This window comes from Triticum urartu, chromosome 1A (genome assembly GCF_056163025.1).
Source record: "Triticum urartu cultivar PI428250 chromosome 1A, HENAU_Tu73, whole genome shotgun sequence".
Classification (NCBI taxonomy): Eukaryota; Viridiplantae; Streptophyta; class Magnoliopsida; order Poales; family Poaceae; genus Triticum; species Triticum urartu.
Window position 1 is genome coordinate 564,599,566 of NC_141873.1, and position 13,136 is coordinate 564,612,701.

A 13,136-nucleotide genomic window follows, 5' to 3' on the forward strand; every position below is an offset into this window, starting at 1 on the left:
GTGCGATCTCCCGCGGGCACACCAGTGTCACAGGAGGCCGTGTGCCCCTTGTCGAGCCCGGACGGCGCCTGGAGAGTCACCAGCCCCAAGTTGGAGCCGTATTGGTTGGCCACGTCCGTCTCCATCGGCCCCACCGAGGAAGACGGTCTTGACGCGGCTGGACCGGTGGCGAGCTCGCCCCCTGATGCCAAGCTTCTCCCATGCCGCCGTGTCAATGGAAATCATCCTCCATGATCGCATCGGGATCCTTGTCATGCTCCTTGTCCTTTTCCTTGTCGCCCGGATCCGGGCTCTTGTTGTTGCTTGGCGGCGGAGGAGGAGGAAGTGCCGGAGCCCCGCGACGAGGTGCGAGCTCCGGCTCAAGCTTGATGAGGTAGCATTCTCCGTTGAGCCATAGCTGAACCGATCCCCGCAGCTTCTCGGGCTTGCGACAGGCGAAACGCATCCTCACCGAGATGGAGTGGATCAAGGACAGCTCATCTACCACCAGTGGGCGGCCCAGCATCGTCAGCCCAGCCATGAGGCGGTCCACCTTATGGTGCTTGGAGGGAATGCCCCAGAGCTTCACCCAGACCTCGGGCATCGACTCTCCTTTGGGTTCGTCTGCCACGGTGTCGCGGATGAGAGCCGTAATGTTGTTGAGGGACAGAAAGATCTTGCCACTGCGGGTCGCCATGCGCAGCATCGCCGGGTCCGGGAAGACCACGAAGAAGCAATCTTCATCGATCTGAGCCACCTGCCAGTCCCACTCTCCCTCAAACAGATGTGGCACCTCCACCTCCAAGATCTCCTTCGACAGCACGCCCGGGGCCGCAGAGAGGATGGCTGCATTGACCCCGAAACCGCTCTGCGCGTCGTCAGCAGCTTCGGGGAACTGCAGGCAGAAGAAGCCCCCTCCTGGGATGGCATGGCCCATGGTCAGGAGGAGCAGCGGCTTGCCACGGGAGGGGCAGCAAGCCGAGACGTGGCCCTCCTGAGAGCAGAGGATGCAGAGAGGCGCGAACTTGCAGGAGCTCTGAAAGTGCCCCGCCCTGCCACACTTGAAACACTCTGTGTCGTCAGCGTCCTCCATCGGGATTGGCTCGGCCTCCGTGCCCTTCGACGACCCCGCCTGTAGCGAGGAAGGCGGCTTGGAGCCCGCCGGCCCCGCGGCCTTGAACTTCTTCTTCATCTTCGACGCGAAAGGGTCGCCGGTCCGGTCGCCTTGGAACTGTGGCATCTCCTCGATGCGCTTGAGCTCGAGCCCCTTTCTCTTGTGCTCTTCTTTCCTCCGCTTCTTGCGTTCCTGGTCCTTCACCCACCACGCCGGCGGCGGCCCCCATCCACCCAACTCGCCTTCGCGCGCCGCGCCATGCGCCTTGGACCGCACCTCACGCTCGCGGCCGCGCTCCGGCACCGCAACAGGAGGAGGGAGGGGGCGCTTGTCCAACCGCCGCTCGCCCTTGGAACCCATGGCCACCACCTCGGCAAAGGAGCGCACGAGGGGCGGCGGAGGGGGAATGGGGAAGAGGGAGCGAGCAGAGTGACCGAGACGGCGCACCTCCGATTTGGTGGCTGGAAAACCTAGCGACGGATCTAGGGTTCCTCTGGGCAACCACAACCACTTAAGTACCGGAGCCACTGGGCTTGGGCCATTTGGACCGGGTCGGCCACCTACAGGCTCAGTGGGAGCCTGGCTGCACTGCCCCTGATGGACCGCCCGCTCGTGGGGTGGATCGGGATCCGAAGTGGGCCGAGCAGCCTGGGATCCACCCCGGCCCACCTGGCCCGCCAGCGCCAGGGCTCCAACCCTAGGGCCTGGCAACTCCGATGCCGTCACCGCCTCCCTGGCCGCCGCCGCCGGCGCAGCAGCCACCCCTGGGCTCTGCGAGCTCGCCCGTAACAGGAGCCCGACCTCCGCCTCCGGCGCAGAGAGGCCAGCACCCCGCCGATGCGGAGACCTCAACCGGACCGCCCGACGCGCCGCTCCAACCGGAGGAACATGCCGACGAGGACCACGGCCCCCGGGCGCGAAGGCACGCCGCCTGCCAGGGTGAAGCGAGCCCCCGAGCTCCGCCGCCCTGGCTACGAAATCCCCGACCGAGCTTAGGGACGGGCCCCGGGCCGTCCCCTCCCCGTCGACGACTGCGTCCGCCTCCGCATCTGATTCCTCTGACTCCTCCCCCGCCAGGGCCCAAAAACGGCTACCGGACCTGTCGCCAGCGCCCGCCGGCGCGTCGCACCGCCCCTCCCTGGGCGCAGCGCTCGCTGGCGCCACGCCGGACTTGACCAGCGTCCACTCCGCCGAGCCCTGCCGGCTTTCCAACGCTTCCCCCGCGTCGCCCCCTCCGTCGCCCGTAGGATCTCCTCTCCATACAGGAGCCGTTGGGGACATCTCTCTCCGTCCGCTCGGAACTGGCCTTCTAGTACTACAAAATTTATGTGGGATAAATGGCATATTGTTCTATCCAAGTAGAGTATTCAGAGATGCAGGTGAGTTATGTCCGGTGCTTTTCTTCTCGTTGAAGCATATCAAGTTCCAGGCATGGCTTTTTTGATGGAATTATGATACCTTTGCTAAATTAGGTTAGAACAGGAGGAGAGGTGTTTGGTACATAACCAACCTGACAGTTACACGTTTCACTTTGGCCAAAAAAATTGAAGTCACAGGATGTCACAGCAGATTTATACCCAAGAATTCCTTGTTATTAGTTCAGCCTCTCCTTTAGCATGGGTGCCATTCCATGGCTCATAATGTCCGAGGTAAGAGCTGTTGGCCTCTCATAGCCCTTAAGAGCATTCAGATAACCATAATTCTTTTTTTGCGGGGCAGATAACCATAATTCAGCGAGATGTCGTGAGTAACAATTCAGAGCAAGCATCTGAATTTCACAACCGATGCATTAGCAAAGTATTATTCTTCAGTTCCAACTCTGAACGAACATTTTCAGATCCTCCCGATGGGCATCAAGAGTTTCACGGGGAGCTTCGCGACACTGGCCAACATGCTCACTTCCTTCAGGGTGACAATGACAGCAAACCTGCTGCTTAGCTGGAGCGCTGGCGGTACGGGACCTAGGTTACAATTCATCTTATAAACCGTATATCAGGTAAGAGTTGGTTTGCACAGATTGGAAATCTAGGCGATGGGAGTGTTCAAGCTAGTTCCCACAAAGTGAACGTAGTAGTGCGAGTCATGTTTCTTTTTTCCATCATCTTCTGTAAGAAAGTCGCAGGAAAAAAACATATTTTCAGGGGAACAACCTACATGCTCGTGTGTTTCCCTCCTGCAGCAGCACAGAGCCTGTCTTGCTGGGCCTTTAAACGTACGGCCTTTGATGCTTTCTATCTTAACTACCGGCGAAGAAAATGTTGGGACCGGCGAATCAAAAAATTTGTGCTGATGGATGAAATTGCTGCAACCGGCGTAACAAAAGCTGGAAACGACAAATTAAGAAGCTGCAACCGGGTAAATAAAAATAAATAAAAGGCATGCAGGAGCACAGCGCCTTGCAAACAATGTTGTTGCATCCGCATGGGTTGCGAGCATCGTCGCCTCGACAATGTCGACATTGCAGAGGAGGGCGCGGAGCAGCTCGTCATTGCCTCATCCACGTCCTCTCACATCGCAGCAAGCCAGCAACAGTTGGGTTCTTGAGCTCTCAGCAGCAGATAGAGCTCGCAACGGGGTGGGTGGTTGCCCGCGGGAGGGTGGGGGCAGCGAGCGCACTGTGCCGTGCTGCAGACGTGAGAGGTGGACGATGGGGAGAAAGAAGTGGCCATGAATTGGCAAGAGAAGGAGAAATAAAGTGGGCGGGAACGAAGGAGAAGGTATGCGAGGAGATAAGAAAACGAGTGGTAGAGAAGATTAGGCAGGAAAAAAGGAAGGATGTGGAACGCAGGATATCTCATGATCACGCGGTTCCCACGAGACCGGCGCAAAGCTTCCGCCGTCCGTCCGTCAGCCTTTAAAAAAAAACTACCAATTGCACGCACGGGTAACATAAGGGACACATCATGTTAAAAAAAACATAAGGAACTCTTGAGTTTTTTTTTTGCTGCTCAAACTTCTGCAGCTTTTCTATATTTTTTTCCCTGAGAACAATAGCAAACATAGACGTTGTGGATCAAGATCCTAAACACGCGCCATCCCATGAATCCGGATCGTGCACAGTGACACAAGCGTAACTATATAACTCAGGCACTAACCTTGTGCTATGACGTGTTTCTCTGTCGTGCCATCTCACGACCCAGTTGACGCACAACGCTAGCGGCTGCGACTCGGACGAGACCAGGGCTCAACGTCGGCCCGTTCGATTATTTACCTATACATATGACGCACTATTGACCATGCATATATATATACACGAGCGAATATGATATCAGAACACTTGCACCTTGAGCTTCCTTCAAATCACCACCCCCTCTGTTGTCTTCGCCTATACACCCTCCACCGTTCCTTCATAATATCGAATAGAGTGCAGGCAACATGGAAAGCGTGGAAACCATGGACGGCGTGGACGATCCAGTCCAACATCTCGCTACTGCCGCAGTGCAAATGGTTACCGACTAGTAGCAGTATGTTTGTGTGTTTTTGTTTTGATACAGCGGAGATGGAGGGAGGGCCTACTTTTATAAGCGCCAAAAGTGAAGAAAGAAAACTGCGGGCATTTCATTTGCAACAGCATGCGGCCAAATCAGCATTCTTCACTGGAGCCAGTGTTACTACTTTGTCCAAAGCGCGTCAAGAGTCTTGCACCGGTCGTCTTACGTTCTTGCGTATATTCTGATTCCGGAAGGTGTGAAGACTTGTAATCCCGGTCGTGGCGAATAATCTACAGGGATGAAAGCAACTGGACCTAAATATATATATTTTCCTCTTTTTTTTTTTGGGGGGGGGGGGGGGGGGGGGTTTGACGTATGGCCCACTGGTTTTGATTCATCGTAAGTGTAGTGTGTTCTTAGTTCCTTTCCCGCAAAAAAAAAGTGTAGTGTGTTCTTCACCCCAGCCTGTTCGTCCATCCACAACCACGCAAGCCACATCATAAGAAAAAAGGGACTGGGAGTCAGGTAAACTTACGAGGGCAGGAAGGAGCACGTCCCACTGAAACCACCGGCCGTAAGCAGAACGACTCGCAAGGTAATTTTACAAGATGCATGGAGATAAAGTTACACTGTGCATGCAAGAAACCAATCCGGTTTTGTTTGGTTTTGCATGCAACGTAGTTTTACAGCGCGATATAGACTATTTAAGCCCAAATTCTTTAAAGCGCACACGCACTTTTTAAAAGAAACAAGCGGCCTTTGTCTCGCGACCGCGTCGGCCCCCGCGGGCGACCGGCCGCGCGACCGGTCTCCTCCCTCCAGCCCCCCCTCCTCCCTTCTCGCCACCGTCGCCGGCGCCCGTGGCCGGCTTGGCCCCGGGGCTGCTAGTGGCGGCGGCCTCCTGGCCCTTCCCCTCCCGGTCTCTCTCCGGCGCGGGCGGAGCTGCTCCGGGGGGTGCATCTAGGCGGCGGCGGTCTGGCGTGGCGGCGGGGCTCCATGGCGCATGCAGGCGAGCAGCTGGGCGGCGGCACTGCCGTTGGCGGCGGGATCTGGCGTCGTCCGCTCGGCCCAGATCTGGGCCCTTCGGGCCCCATCTGGGCCTGGGCGGGGCGGCGGCGGGGATGGTCTCCGGCGTGGCTTCTGGGAGCGCGACGAGTGGCTGGGTGCCGGCGGCGCCGACGCCGGCCTGCTGCATCGCGGCCGGTGGGGCTTAACGGGCCCGCTTCGGGCCTGGCTGGGCCAGGGGTGGCCCGGCATGCCCCGCTGCCGCGTTCGGACGGCTACCGCGATGGTGCCGGAGGCACGGGCCTCCCGCATGACGGCGGTGGAGGTGGTTCCCTCCCGCTCGGCGTCGGTGTTGCTGCTCCCGTCGTGGTGAGCTTCTCTCCGGTTCTCTCGGCCTCGTGGTGGTGTTCGTAGTGAGGCGGCGTGGCGGCGGCGCTACTGCGTTGGCGCATGGTGATGGGCGACGGTCTGGCGGGTCGGTTCCGTCCGGTTGGGCGGTTGGGGTTGGAATGCGGGAGAAATCCCTGCCGGCTTCGGCCCCGACGCGGTGACACTTGCGGGTGCCACCATTCCTTCCTGGAGGGTGTCGGTGGTATCCACCCCCACCTCCCTCCACGTGCTGGGGGAAACCCGAGGACTCGTCCGGGCAGCAGCGTCGTCGGTGTCGCATCCCTTCTTGGAGGTGCCGCTTGGTACGCGGCGGTTCGGAGCCTCGGTCTGTGGTGGTCTGTATTCGATGGGCGCCGCGGTGGCGGGTCATCCGCGCTTTGCCGAGCTGCCGTGGTTGGCATTTGTTTCTTCTTCTTTTTCTTTTGGTGTGTTGTGCTGCTCGCCACAGCGATCTCTGTACTCGGTATTGGTTGCTTTGGAATACAAAGCGGGGGGAAACCCTTTTTCGGTAAAAAAACAAGCGGCCGGGCTTCATAGCCATGCATGAGTAGTTTTTTTTGTCTGCTATTGTATGTCGTTATTAGTATTAAATGTGTTCACACTGGTTAGTTCGATTTGAAAGAAACAACTTCATGTGCAATTATTTCAGTTTTTTGAAATTTTTAAAAGCCATATCTTTCAAACTGCGCGTCCAATTTCAGATCCGTCTACACTGTTGGATTCTTCGCGATGAGATCTTTGAAACTAGTGTTGGAAATATTAGCACTTTTCTGACTAATCTAATCCACGAGTAAACAGTAAGCATGGCAAATACGGTATGCATCTCATATCGATACCTAAGCATGTGAGCATGTATAGTACATAGAACCAAAACATATATGAACAGCATATATACAGCCAGCACATGAACGAGCAAATAGGGGATGAACGAGTCATACCCTCCGGTTGGCCAGGCCAATGCGGCGGCGGCAGCGGCAGCCTCGGCATCGGCCGAGGCCTTCTTCTTGGCGGCGGCGTCGTCAGCCATGGGGTCGATGCAGGGGAAGTAGTGGAAGCAGAGGCAGATGGAGACGGGGACGGATCGGGAGCAGTCGTGTCGAGACGCTCCCCAAAAACCTTATTGCCGTTCTCCCGGGCAGGATCTCGAACGACAGGGTTCCAGAGGCACCTGCTCTCCCGACCAACCGTGAACGCGGTCGTCGGGATGGGATCGCTAGAAGCAGCACAGTGAGAGGAACAGTAGATGACGGCTAGGGTTGTACGAGAGGGATTGAGTGAACTGAGTTAGGGTTCACTCCACTAGCCAGCGCCTTCTTATATAGGCCTTCGGGTAGATGGGCCTGGGCCAGGCCCATGATCGAGTCCGCGAACATCCCATGGTCCAACGTCTCGGACAGTGGCGCTTCCGTAAGCGTCTCGTTAACTAATTAACCATTCCTGAGCGGCAAAAATAAGCTTTGGCTTGGCTCATTCCCGCAACCTGCAACCCGCGGTGCGCGTGCGTCGTGACGAGGAGAGGCGGGCGGCGGAGGAGGAGGAGCGCGCGTGTACAACTTCTATTCCCAAGCTCCCAATAGCAAGTGGTAGAGCAACCCTGATAAAGAGGTCTCACTCTTCTTACTGTAGTAGTATGGGACTAAACTTCCCACACTTCCCACCACTTACCGTACACATGCATGGGCCTTAGAGATTAACTAGGGATTATTGTCTTATATGGGTCTAAGCCCATCCATAATCCATAAATCCCCCACCAGATCGTGAGGTACATAAGTTTGTCAACTATTCCAAACAATGTTTGATATACCAGAATTTTCAGTGGAGACTGTTAAGTTGAACTTCCACCTAGAGCAATAGGATTAGACTTCTTCACAACTGAACAATGGACTATGCCTTGAATTGTCAGTTTGGCGTGCAGAAGTTTCGCCTATTGTCAGCTGATACGTGGTTGCCGAAGGCTAAACCCCACGGGTGGAGCTTATTAGTCATATCCATACCTTCTCATGAGCTTCCTAGAGATCACCCAATCTCATAGACTGTGACCAGCAGTCGGGCTCACATAGGTGTGTTCCTCCAAAGAATGCTCTGTAGGTTAGCATCTTGTTTACATAAGCTTTGGAACACATTAGGACAAAAGTCAGCCTGCCTTACAGAATTGAGAGTATTATTGCATCTCCCATGGAGTGGGTTAATTAAGGATACTCTCCTCAGTTGACCGCTGGATTGTTTTTCCAGGTCCTAATTCACGGGATCTCTGGTCACATAGGTTGGGTTACCCCATGGCAACTTACGTGGGTCTCATGCCCATCTCTCTCGATGCAGTTTCTATCACAATCCGTGATAGCCCTTTCATAAAAGGGTCTGCCAGATGTTTAGCAGTCTGGATATAATCCAATGTTATCACTCCGGAGTTTCTTGATTTTCTGACAGATTTCAATCTTCTTCTTATGTGCTTTGTGGATTTCATATTGTCCTTTGAACTCTTAGCCTTGGCAATCACGTAAGTTGAAAAGAAAATTGCATCTCCTTCCACTTGCAATTTCACGCCAAGCTGATGCCAAAAAATCACCGGCACGTGCAAAAAATGTTTTGCACCGCATTCCTGCCTCATGAAATCCTATCAAATGTTGAATATATCACTTATGCATTTGTAACAACACAAACTGTATTTTAGATCAGGATATGAGGATATAAAACCACTTGGAGCACATTTTTCTACTACTAATTCTACCGCCAGATACATACATAGCTCCCTACCTAAAAAAGAAGATACATGACATAGCTCCCTACCTAAAAAAGAAGATACATGGCGTATAAATTGAAATTGTCTACATCTATGCTTCCTTGGGTCAAGTTTCTACAGGCCTTGTTGCACATTTTCTACTGCTGATGGTACAACTGCTGCTAAACTGAACAACCAACTGCTTATCTGCTTTCAACAGGGGTGCACCTTGTCAATTTGTTGCAGATACAAGGATGCAACTTCATGATGAACAATCAACTGATTGCAAAATCTTTCTTAGCAAAACACGCTTCAGCTCCTCACCGGACTCTGCATCTAATCATCATGCTGCTGATCAAGTAACTTTTTAATAAGCTTTTATTGGCTACTGTCATACATTTACCTAAATCTCCTATTTAGTGCAGAAACTTTGGTATCTCATTGAAAACTACATTTCCCACCAAAAACCTATATTGTTGCATACTGTTAGTACCCCTCCTGATCTTCCAACAGTAGGGATAAAGGCAGACATGTGTAGTCTTCTAGGACGGAACTTCCGAGTGACAACAGGCCACAGCACATCCACTCCCATCAAGTTTGTTATAAATATGTAGCCATTTATCTGAAGAATTAAACCATAAATAAGTGAACACCCCTTTCTACTGCCAGCACCAAGTAGAGAGAAAAACCTAAGGTCTGGAACTTGAAGTGGACCAGCACCAAAGAGCAAGAGACCATAAAAGCAGAGGCACTACTTCAGTGGCAGCAGACCAAATATAAGGTTCATACATACTCATGAAGTGTCAGCTTCACAAAGCAATCACATAAGTGGATATGCAATTATTGAATTTTTCACAAGGCCAGAAATTATTAAATTTGTCACAAGGCCATAATCAGTCCCAGCTACCAACTAGGTGTGGAGCTCGTCTACTATTCATTCATCTCTTCACTCATTAGATAACCTGTTTCATCAATTGGCGCAGAGACCAACTGCACTGCGGAAGTTAAACGAACTATGTGAAACATAAAATTGAAGTCAAGTAAACTATTTGCAGAAACCAACTAACCAGCTACAACTTAGAAATGGACATGGGTGCACCTAATAAACTATTAGTTTTTGGATACATTCCTTCTTAACTGCACTGGCTTGACGAGCATGTTGGGCTAAGTCCCACCACATGGAGGTGTGTTGGCAGCCGAACATCAGGCCATAAGTCCAACACATGTCAGCCGTTGATCTTCGCTGCATCCAACGGCTGAGAGCGCTTCTAAAGGAAGTGAGGCAAGGAGAAACCCTAGCCACTCCACCCCTTGCTGGTGGTGGATGCCATTCGTGAGAGTGAGAGAGAGAGAGAGCACACAAGAGAAAACACAACTTGAGAGAGAGGAAGAAGAAGAAGCAGAGGTTCTGTCCAGATTTGCTGCATCTGACTAGACAGTGGTCAAGCTGGTGGTTGGAGGCTCAAACGTGCTTGGATCGACCCCAAACTTGGTGAGCTCGTTCCTTACTTTGAGTACTTCGATCTGGTTAGCTAGTTTGAGGATTGGGTCAGTGGAGCATCCGATTTGAGAGTGGTTTTGTCAGCTCTGACTGCTGCAGTTTCAGAACAGAGTATTTTTGGGAGACGAACAGTTTGGATAGGCAAATGACGTCCGATTGAGCTGAAATTTGGAGGGGATTTCAAGAACTCATGTGCCTATATGTCTGCCAAATTTGGTGATGTTTGGTTCAGCGGTTTAAGAGCAGTTTGCAAAACACTGAAGGGTACAGAAGCTGTGTAAACTCTGCTTTGCTGAAATCTTGCCTCTTGTGGCTGTTGTTGCTGTTGCCGGTTGGCAACATGGAGAGTGTGTTGTCAATCTCTCTAGAGGTTCTAGATCAAACTTTGTAATCATCACTCTCATAGTGAAGTTGCATGGACCGGTCGGTCCACAGCCATGGTTTTTTACTCCTCAAGTTGAGGAGGTTTTTCCACGTTAAATCCTATGTCACTTGTGCATGTTGTTTGTGTTATTCCGCTGCTTACTTGTTGGTTGAAGCTGTCCTCAAAGTTCATCACAAGTGGAGGGGGTTGTGTAGTGTGCATATTTGCCGTGTCGGTAAATTTGTGCTGCACATTGTTGTTGTCCAGCCCCAACAAAGTGGTATTAGAGCCTTGGTTTGCTTGTGCAAATTGCTGAGTTTCTTGTGGTGAAAGATGGAAGTGAATACCAGCAGGATGATATCTTTAAATGGTACAAATTATCAAGCATGGAAGGGCAAGATGGAGGACTTGTTGTATGTGAAAGAATACTGGAAGCCAGTGTTCTCCACTGAGATGCCGGAGGGCATTGAGGAAGGTCAGTTGAAGGTACTTCATCGCCAAGCTTGTGGGTTTATTCAGCAATGGGTCGATGACAATGTTTTGAACCATATCATTGATGAGACACATGCACGCACCTTATGGCAGAAATTGGAAGAGTTGTTTGCCCGAAAAGAAGGTACAAACAAGATGTTCTTGATCAAACAATTGATGTGCTTGAGGTACAAAGAGGGTCGGCACTCTAATTGCAGATTATGTGAATACATTCCAAGGCATTATAAATCAGCTTTCTTCAATGGGAATAACATTTGAAGATGAAGTGAGAGCTTTGCTGCTACTAGGCTCATTACCGGACAACTGGGAGACCTTTAAGGTCACGGTTTGCAATTCAGCACCTAATGGAGTTGTCACTTGGAATCTTGTGAAAACCAGGGTACTAGATGAAGAGTCCAGAAAGGTGGCTGAAGCTAGTTCTTCGTCACATTCAGAGGTGTTGGTCACTCAGTCCTGGGGGAGAAGCAAGAGCGGAGGTCCAGGTAAAGGGGCAGAAAGAGGTAGGAGCAAATCAAAAAGTAAGTATGCTGATTATGAGTGCCATCACTGCCATCAGAAGGGCGACATTAAGTGGCAATGTGATAAGTGGAAGAAAGACAAAAAGAAAAAGAATAAGCAAAATCAGAAGCAAGTTGACAGTGATAGTGACACAGAGGGCAACCGAGTTACTGCAGTAGAAGAGGACATCATGCTTGTTATGCATGAAGAAAATGAGGGCAGATTTGGTTCCACTGTTGAGGAGAAGATCACTCTTGTTTCTGATGAAACCGTCAACCTTGTGGATGGTGATGTGATGATTTGGATACCGGACAGTGGTGCTACCATTCATGCTACATGTCGCAGAGAGCTCTTCACTAACTATATATCAGGTGATTTTGGTGTTGTGAAGATGGGGAACAATGATAGAGCAGCCATCATTGGAAAAGGAGATGTGCATTTGGAGACCGCAAATGGTACAAGGTTAGTCCTCAAATCTGTGAGGCATGTTGAGGCACTTCGTCTCAATATTATCTCGGTTGGTTTGCTTGATGGAGATGCACAAAATTTTTTAAAATCACAAAATTCCAAAGGGAAAATAGAGTTTTTGGGCGTTTTAGACGTTTTTTTGGACGTTTTTAGCGTTTAGTGCTAGTCAGTGTTTAGGGTTAGGTTTTATGGTCTAAACCCTTAGTTTTTACTGTTGAGCATAGAGTTTCCGACGTCTTAAGTCCCGGGTTTAGGGTTTATGACAATTTTTGAAATGACAAATTGTAAAAGGAAAAAAAGATATGCTCTAATTTATGTTTTTTTGAATTTTGGTTAAATCTTGTCAAACCGGTCAAACAACTGATTCAAGAAATATAGAGTGTTACTAAATAATTACGCAATAATATTATTGTTACTAAATAAGTATCTCATTTTTTTGAATTTTGTTCAAATCTGGTCAAACTGTGGTCAAACTATGGTCAAACTACTTATTCAAGAAATATTAGCGTTACTACATAATTATTCAAGAATATTAGTGTTACTAAATAATTATTTCAATTTTTTGAATTTTGGTCAAATCTGGTCAAACTATGGTCAAACTTATTCAAGAAATATTAGCGTTACTAAATAATTACTGTTATTTTAGAATAATAGTTTCAAACTCAAACGGTGAAATGTGTGACTTCATGCTCAAGCTAAACTCCTGAGGGTTAATAGGATTGACATCTTACTATTGTCAGGAAAACAACAAGTGCAGACTCGGAAACGAAGGACAATAGAACCTGAAAGTTAAGCGTGCTCGGGCTGGAGTAGTGAGAGGGATGGGTGACCGGTCGGGAAGTTAGATGATTTGGAATGAGTGATCCACACTTGAGCAGTTAAGAGAGGTGATTAGAGACTAAATCATCAAATAATTCAGAAAAATTAAAAATAAAAAAAATCAAATTTTTTTTTCAAAATTTTCAAAAAAAAATCAAAAAAACCTTTAGTACCGGTTGGTAACACCAATCGGTACTAAAGGTCCCCCATACCAGGGCGCGAGCTCACGCCACGTGTTGGCACTTTAGCGCCGGTTCGTGCCGAACCGGTACTAAAGGGGGGGGGGCTTTAGTGCCCACACTTTAGTGCCGGTTCCATAACCGGCACTAAAGGCCCTTACAAACCGGTTTTAAAGC

General features: G+C 50.5%; 1 protein-coding gene across 1 annotated transcript; it reads right to left on the reverse strand.

Moving 5' to 3' along the window:
- Nucleotides 1-211: 211 nt before the first annotated feature.
- Nucleotides 212-4,191, reverse strand: LOC147992791 (uncharacterized). The gene has a single exon (XM_087543114.1). The coding sequence runs from the start codon at nucleotides 2,435-2,437 to the stop codon at nucleotides 212-214; it is 2,226 nt and encodes a 741-aa protein (XP_087399240.1). The 5' UTR covers nucleotides 2,438-4,191.
- Between the last annotated feature and the right edge of the window lie 8,945 nt (nucleotides 4,192-13,136).